We start from the raw sequence: 9,833 nt of genomic DNA on the forward strand, positions 1-9,833 counted from the left end.
TTTTTTATTTTCCATTTTTATTTTGTAATCATCTCGCGACCCCCCACTTTGGGAACCCCTGCTCTAGAGCAGTGATGTTTTGGGGCTGTCGCTGGGCAACACGGAGTTTCAACACCTTCCAAAGATTGTCTATGGGGTTGAGATCTGGAGACTGGCTAGGCCACTCCAGGCCCTTGAAATGCTTCTTACGAAGCCACTCCTTCGTTGCCCGGGCGGTGTGTTTGGGATCATTGTCATGCTGAAAGACCCAGCCACGTTTCATCTTCAATGCCCTTGCTGATGGAAGGAGGTTGTCACTCAAAATCTCACGATACATGGCCCCATTCATTCTTTCCTTTACACGGATCAGTAGTCCTGGTCCCTTTGCAGAAAAACAGCCCCAAAGCATGATGTTTCCACCCCCATGTTTCACAGTAGGTATGGTGTTCTTTGGATGCAACTCAGCATTCTTTCTCCTCCAAACACGTCTAGTTGAGTTTTGTATGCAGTGGTCTTGTATGTCTTCCATTTTCTAATAATTGCTCCCACAGTTGATTTCTTCACACCAAGCTGCTTACCTATTGCAGATTCAGTCTTCCCAGCCTGGTGCAGGTCTACAATTTTGTTTCTGGTGTCCTTTGACAGCTCTTTGGTCTTGGCCATAGTGGAGTTTGGAGTGTGACTGTTTGAGGTTGTGGACAGGTGTCTTTTATACTGATAACGAGTTCAAACAGGTGCCATTAATACAGTTAACAAGTGTAGGACAGAGGAGGCTCTTAAAGAAGAAGTTACAGGTCTGTGAGAGCCAGAAATCTTGTTTGTTTGTAGGTGACCAAATACTTATTTTCCACCATAATTTGCAAATAAATACTTTAAAAATCAGACAATGTGATTTTCTGGATTTTTTTTTTTCTCATTTTGTCTCTCATAGTTGAAGTGTACCTAGGATGAACATTACAGGCCTCTCTCATCTTTTTAAGTGGGAGAACTTGCACAATTGGTGGCTGACTAAATACTTTTTTGCCCCACTGTATATATTGCTTATTTGGGATATAAAGTGTTGTTAAAATAAGGCTCAACTTGAGGTACCTTACACAACAACACTGCAAAACACCATTGTTGTTCACTTTAATAAAATAAAGTGTTTGTAAAAGTAAATGGAATAAATAAAACGTATGGCTGTTATATCGTTTCCTTCAGGTGATATTGAAACTAAGGTTCTTTGAAAGGACATATCGCAAAACAAGTTTAAATAGTTTATGTGGAGGATACATTTTTTTTTTATATTTCCAAGTATTTAAGGCTGAATTGTGAGGTTCAGTATGTTTTCAAAATATATTAATCACATGCATGTGAGTCAAGTGTGACAAATGTTATCATACACAATCTTCAGTGTATTTGATTACTTGTAAGAAGAAGAAAAAAAGAATCTCCATCTACAGGAATGACTTGAAAGCTTTAATACCTTCATAACACGGCTGAATCTGTACGCGTTTCCAAGTCATTGCTTTGAGCCATCAAATTGCCGGTTCTGTGACTAAACATAATGAATAGTTTGACCGCATCATTTTCTACTCTGTGATTTCCTCCAGGCTTGGAATGGCTGAACACGGAGGGCCCTCTGTCTCTGAACAAGGAGCTGGATGGGAAAGTGGTGCTGCTGGACTTCTTCACCTACTGCTGCATCAACTGCATTCACATCCTGCCTGACCTGCACCAGCTGGAGGAGAAGCACTCGGCCAAAGGTACGGACTAGCACTGGCTTTGACTGCTGTTATTCAAATATTCCATTTCACTGATGTGGGAATATAGGACGATCCTCCCCAGTAGACTTCTCATCATCCTCTAACATGATTTTAAGTTATGCACAAGCAAAGCCCATAACAAATGATGTGCCAGTGAATTTATGAGTTGCATTATGATAATGAGGGATTTTTTTTTTCATATTCATGTGAAGTCTGTTGTTACAGGGCACCTTGGCAAGCACAGTTGGTCAGGTTGATGTTAGGGATGGCAGCGATTATTCAATTTTTTGAATATTTCGTTAGTCTCTATAATCGAAAATTATTTTTTTTAATTCGATTTTATTTATATATTTTTTTATTATTATTTATGTTTTTCATTTTTTCGTTGGCTTAGTTTCAACCAAAATATAGACTAATGCTAATAATAGTAATAGTATTAATAATTGTAAATGGCCATTGGTCACACCACCAGTTTGTTTTACTGTAAACTTGGCGGCGAATAATCGATTACCGTAATATTCGCCAGGGCTGTCCGATTTTCGAATTTGATCATGGTCAGTTTCCGGCATCCCTAGTTGATGTACGCCATTAGTCAGAAGGAAAAACTGTCTCAATGTTTGTCCTTTTTCCTTCTATTATTTGTGTATTTGGGTTTCCTTTCTCACATCCCAATTTAATGAAAAATACTAAAAAGATAACCACCTTTTTTCCGTCCCTCATTACTTTGACTTCTATACATTGTGTGTGACCCTCATCCCAAGAAGACAAACATAAATAAATGCTCAGTAGTTTCATAAAACTGCGTTGTCTTGTAGTTTTAAGCAAAATTACTCAAACAGGGCTGATTAGTGTGTTTGTGTGTGACTTTTTTAAGGCATTGCTTTAAGGTATAATTACACCAACACAGTCTGCATGGGATTAACTACAGTATTCATGTTCATGGTAATGCAGGATCAAGGCAATCGGTAAAAACTGTGTCTCCTTGATGTGATTTTAAAGTAATAATCCTTTAGTGGCTTCAAAGGGAACTACGAGAAATCTGATAAAGTGGAAATGAGAAATATCTGAGAGTATGGAGTTAAAAAGAGGGGATTACCAGACATCTGTAGCACGGCTTGAGGCTAGCAGCTTACCTAGAGGGGTCAATGTATCTGTGCCATGTGAATAGAAACTAAGAAATGATTGTCAAACCGTAGCTATATCAAGTTCGGGCTAATACAAAATTATAATTGGCTCTTTATGTGAACGGGTGGAATAGTCAAAGTAAGTGAGAACATGCTCATTGGTAAAGCTTTCATATCACATTTCTCCCTTACCTGATTATCCAATAATGAACAAGAAATCAGCATTGGGCTGAGAGACTGAAGGGAACACGATTCAATTTGGTGTCAATCTTATTATGTGTCATGCTTCGTCACGGGAACATGTGTACGTTCACTGAGGCTGAGAAGCTGCACTGCATCAACTTCTCTCCTCTTCTTGCTTGAGCGCCCGAGGGCCCTTATCTAAACTGTGAAGAGACAGTAACTAAAAATATTTCCGAGTTGGCGCTCACAGGGACCATAATTGTACCCTGCTGCAGTTCACCGTATGGCTCTTTATATAGCCACTCCATGTAAAGCATCACATCCTGCTGGCCCTTTACGGGATCATCTGAGGAAGCTGTGCAGCTCTGAATATACGCAGAGCACATACACCACACACTATCTCACTCGCCTTATCTTTGGCACTGCTGTGGGTACATTCTGTTTGCTGCTCTGGTCAGTGAGGTGTGGGAGCCACCCTGAACAGTCACTCCCACAGACCTCATACCCCCCTACCCCCCAAACAAACCACCCACCCACCCATCGTCACTGCAATCTGTGTTGCTGCTGTACTGCTTGGCAGAGGCCATGGGTGATGAAATCCTCTGCGAGTCTTAAGGTTGTTGAGGGTGGCTCAGTGATGTGAGTTTATGGAAAAGGGCTTTTGTTCGTTTTATTTCCACTGGACAGGCCTGTGGTGTTATATATAAAAATACACTCTTTTATTTCCGAGTGCTTTAAATAAAGTAGAGAAAGAAGATTGTGATAGTTGTGGAAACTCACTCATTGTTTTGTCTCAGCTTAATTATTCATTTAATTTTCCACAGTGAATACAAAGCAATTAGACCCTTTGTTGTTGCATAATGCCTCAGGTTTACATGGTTACAAGAGTGACTGTGTTTCAATAGAAAGTCCCACACTGATTGAAGTTGGATTCAGAATCAGAATCTGTTTTGTCATCTTTTTAGAAACAAAAAGTGAGTTCCACAATCATGCTTGTTTTTCACAGTTTGGGGCTATTCTGTTGCATAACATTTAAAACCTCCATCTTTATGGTCCAAGTGTCAAAAGGCAGTAGTTCTGGCCAATTGTTCTCATTGTTTGTTCACGTATTAATAGTGGTAATCTTCAAGCACTACTGAGAAACACAATTTCCCAGACGCTGAAACATTTCAAAGAGCGTCACTGAGGTCAACCTATTATTATGTTGGAGGGTCACTGACTTGATAACAAAGCAAGAAACTGTTGGTTTTCATTTGATAAACTCATTAGTTTCTCTGCTTCTCCTCAATTATTTTCGACACATGCATCTGTGCGTATGAGGTTTGCGTCTTTTTGACCTTTTTTCTTTAAGTTACTGTCACGCAAACATACAGACTTTGTGCTTCTTTTTGAGGAAAAAGAACGTCTAAAATTGTTATTTCAGTCGAACCACTTACTGCACCGTTAAATTTGACCCTTTTATTTTTGTTTTTGTCTCTCTTTCTGTGTAATCCCCTTTTCAGACGGATTGGTAATTGTTGGTGTGCACTCAGCTAAATTCCCCAATGAAAAGGTAAGTGTTTTCATGTTCATTCTCATTTTGACCTGTGGATAGGCTTTTCTGCTTGTGCCTCGTTTTTAATAGAATAATATCAAGATAATGGGGGATTTTAAGTATGATGGCCTCATGAAGACTACTTTTGTTTTATAGGATTATAGACTAGAAAAACATTGTCAAATCTTCTTAAGCCTCATGGGACTATATGTTTATTTTCTTCATTAAGCTTTGGCCAGTTATTGTGCATTTGTAATTCAACATGTATATTTTCAACTTTTTTTTTTAATGCTATTTTATTTGCATTGAGATGTTTCCATTTTGGAATGTTTATATCTAGTCTTTTAATTTTTATGTACAATGCCATGTCTTTTTATGCTGCTGCAACGCAAAAGAAATCACAAATTGGGATCAATAAAGCACTTCTTATCTTATCATCTTATGCCACTGATGCTTTTATTTCATAAATAACAGTGTACATATTTCAGTTTGGGGCTTTTGGTCAGGACTTCAATGTCACTTTGGACTCCTGGTAGTTAAATCGATAACGAAAAATACCCTGAATTATTAAAGAATAGCCCTTATTTTCAGCAACAGATTTACAGCTCATTTTTCACGCCTGCTCGATCCTTTTTCCAGGTCCTCGACAACGTCCGCAGCGCTGTGCTCCGCTATGACATCTGCCACCCGGTAGTGAACGACAGCGAGGCGCGCCTGTGGCATGACCTTGAGGTGTCCTGCTGGCCCACCCTAGTCCTCCTGGGACCCCGGGGCAACTTGCTCTTCTCCCTGGTGGGCGAGGGCCACCGCGACAGGCTGACGCTCTTCACTGACCTCGCCCTCCGTCACTACGGGGCTCAGGGTCTGCTGAAGACACACACAGTGGGCATCAAGCTGTACCGGGACTCCCTGCCCCCCAGCGTGCTGTCTTTTCCTGGAAAGGTCGCCGTAGACAACAACAGGAAAAGACTGGCCATAGCAGACACTGGGCATCACCGGGTTCTGGTGGTGTCGTCCACCGGAGAGCTGTTACATGTCATTGGAGGTAAGGAGTAGGGAAGAGATATGCAGTTTATTAGGTTTAAATGTCTGAGTTGGTTTAGTGGGATCACAAGATGTCCATTAAGGAATAGATCAGATGGCAATGAGACAGTTCCTGAGATAGTGCAGTGGGTTTTTATTCCAATAAATACTGACTTGTGGTTGCCCAGATAACTGAAATGTTAGAGCAGGTGGACCATACGGTGCATCCGGAAAGTATTCATACCCTTACACTTTTTTCACATTTTGTTATGTTACAGCCATATTTCTAAATTGATTAAATTCATTAGTTTTCTCAACATTCTAGACACAATAATGACAAAGTGAAAAAAGTTTTAAAATAATTTTTGCAAATTAATAAAAAAAATTCAAAAACTCATATCACATAAGTATTCACACCCTTTACTCGTTATACGTTGTTGAAACAAATTTTGCAACAATTACAGCCTCAAGTCTTTTTGAGTATGATGCTACAAGCTTGGCACACCTTTCTTTGGGCAGTTTCTCCCATTCTTCTTTGCAGATCGTCTCAAGCTCCATCAGCTTGGATGGGGAGCGTCGGTGCACAGCCATTTTCAGATCTCTCCAGAGATATTCAATCCGGTTCAAGTCTGGGCTCTGGCTGAGGCACTCGAGGACATTCACAGACTTGTCCCGAAGCTTCTCCTTTGTTATCTTGGCTGTGTGCTTAGGGTCGTTGTCCTGTTGAAAGGTGAACCTTCGCCCCAGTCTGAGGTCCAGAGCGCTCTGGAGCAGGTTTTCATCAAGGATCTCCCTGTACATTGCTGCATTCATCTTTCCCTTGATCCTGACTAGTCTCCCAGTTCCTGCCGCTGAAATATATCCCCACAGCATGATGCTGCCACCACCTTGCTTCACTGTAGGGATGGTATTGGCCAGGTCTGGTTTCCTCCAGACATGATGCTAGGCATTCAGGCCAAAGAGATCAATTTTGGCTTCATCAAACCAGACAATTAATTTTCCTCATGGTCTGAGATTCCTCTAGGTGCTCCATGTGGGCTTTCATGTGCCTTTTACTGAGGAGTGGCTTCCTTGTGGCCACTCTACCATAAAGGCCTAATTGGTGGAGTGCTGCAGAGATGGTTGTCCTTCTGGAAGGTTCTCCCATCTCTGTCAGAGTGACCATCGGGTTCTTGGTCACCTCTCTGACTAAGGTCCTTCTCCCCCGATGCTCACTTTGGTTTGGGCAGCAAGCTCTAGGAAGAGCCGTGGTGGTTTCAAACATCTTCCATTTGCAAATGATGGAGACCACTGTGCTCGTTGGGACCTTCAATGCTGCAGACGTTTTTCTGTACCCTTCCCTGGATCTGTGCCTTGATAAAATCCTGTCTCTGAGGTCTACAGACAATTCCTTGGACCTCATGACTTGGTTTGTGCTCTGATATGCACTGACAACTGTGGGACCTCATATAGACAGGTGTGTTCCTTTCCAAGTCATGTCCAATCTATTTAGTTTACCACAGGTGGACTCCAAACAAGTTATAGAAACATATCAAGAATGATCAGTGGAAACGGGATGCACTTGAGCTCAATTTTCAGTGTCATAGCAAAGGGTGTGAATTCTTATGTACATGTGATATTTCATTTGATTATTTTTAACACGTTTGCAAAAAAATCTTTTAAAACGTTTTCACTTTGTCATTATGGGGTATTATGTGTGGAATATTGAGAAACAAAATGAATTCAATCCATTTTGAAATAAGGTTGTAACATAACAAAATGTAAATATGAATACTTTCCGGATGCACTGTATATCAAAGCTGAGTCCTTATTGCAGCGGCGAGGGTTCAAATCCAACCTTTGGTGTTTGCTGAATGTCCTCCTTTCCCACTTACCGTTCCATCTGACCTCTATCTATAATAAATACATAAAGGCAAAAAAAAGTATTACAAAAATAATACTAAGATGCGCATTTTAGGGGCATCTTTATATTATAATATGTGCTTATTTATTTCAGTTGTGGATACAAAATTAATATTGTTTTTGCTTCGTGAAAATTAGTAAATAATCTGTATGAAAACAATATTAAGGCCTCATTGATATTTTGAGATTACTCACACGCCCCAACAGCCCTCAGAGGAGCTTCATGGTAGACTGACCCCGGCCAACAGAGAGGTTGGCAACAACAGGGACCAGTGCATGCTGGGAACTGGCACGGACCTAAGTGTGGGGAAACTGAGGGGGGAAAATGCATGATTTGTTTGTAATATTTGTGGATGTTGACACCACTCATCCCTATTCGCACACAGTAATTTCAAACATTTATATTTGCATAAAAAGTTGAAAACATCATTTAAAGATTTACTTATTAAATTTGATAGATAGATACATACTTTAGAAATGATTTAGTCAATGTTTTAATCTATTGTTACATGAAAGCCCACCCTTGCTCCAGCTGTAAAAGGGCAAGTATGCCTGTACATATCCTTTGTATTAAGAATCAAAAAAACATGTTTCCTTTACCTTAAAGTTTATGCGGTAAAGATAGAAAAGTGCTAACTGAAAGGGATATTTTTAATTCGATATGTAAGGAATAATTAAAACTGCTGTTGCTGAGTAACATTTCAATATCAATTGCACATAGGTCTACAGATACACGTTAAATGCCAGAACACCTCGTATAAAGCTTTGAAGATTCACACATTTCCCATCAAAGCTCTAAAGCCTTATACATCTATGTGTTAAAATGTTTCAACATTTACAACTTGGCAAAGAAAAAGGATTTTATGCATAACATACTGAAAAAAGATTAAACTCCAGGGCTCAATATGACCTATAAGTGGGGAAGAGTTGTGAAAATGTAACATTGATTGGACTCTCATTTCTGTCCCAGGGCCTAAAAGTGGGAGACAAGATGGCGACTTGTCTGAAGCTTCCTTTAACTCCCCTCAGGGCGTGGCCATTAAAGGGGACACTTTATACGTGGCCGACACTGAAAACCACCTGATCAGAAAGGTAGCACTCCAAACTACCTCTTTTAAATAACCATTTATTCATAAATTCAAAGTCACTTGATGTTAACACCTTTGTCTGTGTTGCAGATTGACCTGTTGGAGGGAAGAGTCAGCACTCTCGCTGGAGTGGGTGCTCAAGGCACAGACAAAGAGGGGGGGGCCCTGGGACCCCAGCAGCCCATCAGCTCTCCCTGGGATGTGACCCTCGGGACCGCCGGTGAGTCTCGTGGTTAGACTTGAAGCGAAACATTTCCAGCATCTCATTATCTTCCCCTCCGTGCATGCTTTTGCTCTCATGTCGTTCTTTAATTTCTTCATGCCGCAAAACAATCAATAATCCTTTACAGCAAGAGAAAGGTCAAGCTGACCCTTCTGCCTCGCATATCTTTGGGAGTTAACATTTGGCAGGTGACAGTTTACTAAGATTTAAGCTACGGGAAAGGATTTGTCTATTACAAACAGGAAGTGACCATGTCTTTCGTTTACATAAAGTGCTTAAAAATCTGACGCGTATGAATAACAATATGTTTTAAGTAAAACAAAATGACATTGTATAAATATTATATATGATCCACCTTCAGTAAAGCTATTCTGATTGATGTGGAGGCTTCAATCAGTTACAAAAGATCCAGCCTGTATAAAACGGGCCCTTCATAATTGATTGATATTGTGTACTTATCAGTGCATAAATAGTTTAGGGAGAATCGAAAAGGCAAGTTAAGTTATTAGAATAACGTTTTAATTAGGGCCGGGACTCGATTAAAAAAATTAATCTAATTAATTACAGGCTTTGTAATTAATTAATCGCAATTAATCGCATTTTTAATCGCATATAAATATTTGACCTAAGAACAGTGAGAAGCAATTTTTTTCACATGGATTTTAGTATACCATTGAATAATGACTGAATACATAAGCTTAAGCAACAAAACATTGTTTATTTTTATCAAGGAGGTTCTTAACCAAGACCAACAGAAAAGTGCAATTTTTGCCATAAAGTGTAGCAATAGCATATTTAGGAATATAGTACATTTCAGAGATTCAGGTAGCCTATAGGTAGGTAGACCTTCTGTAAACTATAACACTTTGTTTTTTAAGTATAACACAATACTTTCAAGTACATTCAGAACATTGGAAACCCTGACTATTAGAAAACATCTCTCTGTTGCTTCAGAGGCCATAACAGACTTTGTTGATTTACCAACAGTTGATTTAAAAAATCTAATACATTTCAGTCCAACTCTCTCAATAA

The 9,833-nt window shown here is 39.8% G+C and overlaps 1 protein-coding gene across 1 annotated transcript in view; it reads left to right on the forward strand.

Moving 5' to 3' along the window:
- LOC104942142 (NHL repeat-containing protein 2) overlaps positions 1–8,815 on the forward strand; it is a 10,885-nt gene extending 2,070 nt beyond the window's left edge. Inside the window, exons 2-6 of the mRNA XM_010767343.1 lie at positions 1,572–1,724; positions 4,534–4,583; positions 5,205–5,610; positions 8,461–8,582; positions 8,669–8,815. Of these exons, the coding sequence (XP_010765645.1) occupies positions 1,572–1,724; positions 4,534–4,583; positions 5,205–5,610; positions 8,461–8,582; positions 8,669–8,815 (878 nt within the window). The remainder of the gene's footprint in view (positions 1–1,571; positions 1,725–4,533; positions 4,584–5,204; positions 5,611–8,460; positions 8,583–8,668) is intronic.
- The last annotated feature ends 1,018 nt before the right edge of the window (positions 8,816–9,833 follow it).

This window comes from Notothenia coriiceps, unplaced genomic scaffold (genome assembly GCF_000735185.1).
Source record: "Notothenia coriiceps isolate Sejong01 unplaced genomic scaffold, NC01 NC01_scaffold00004177, whole genome shotgun sequence".
NCBI classification, from domain to species: Eukaryota; Metazoa; Chordata; class Actinopteri; order Perciformes; family Nototheniidae; genus Notothenia; species Notothenia coriiceps.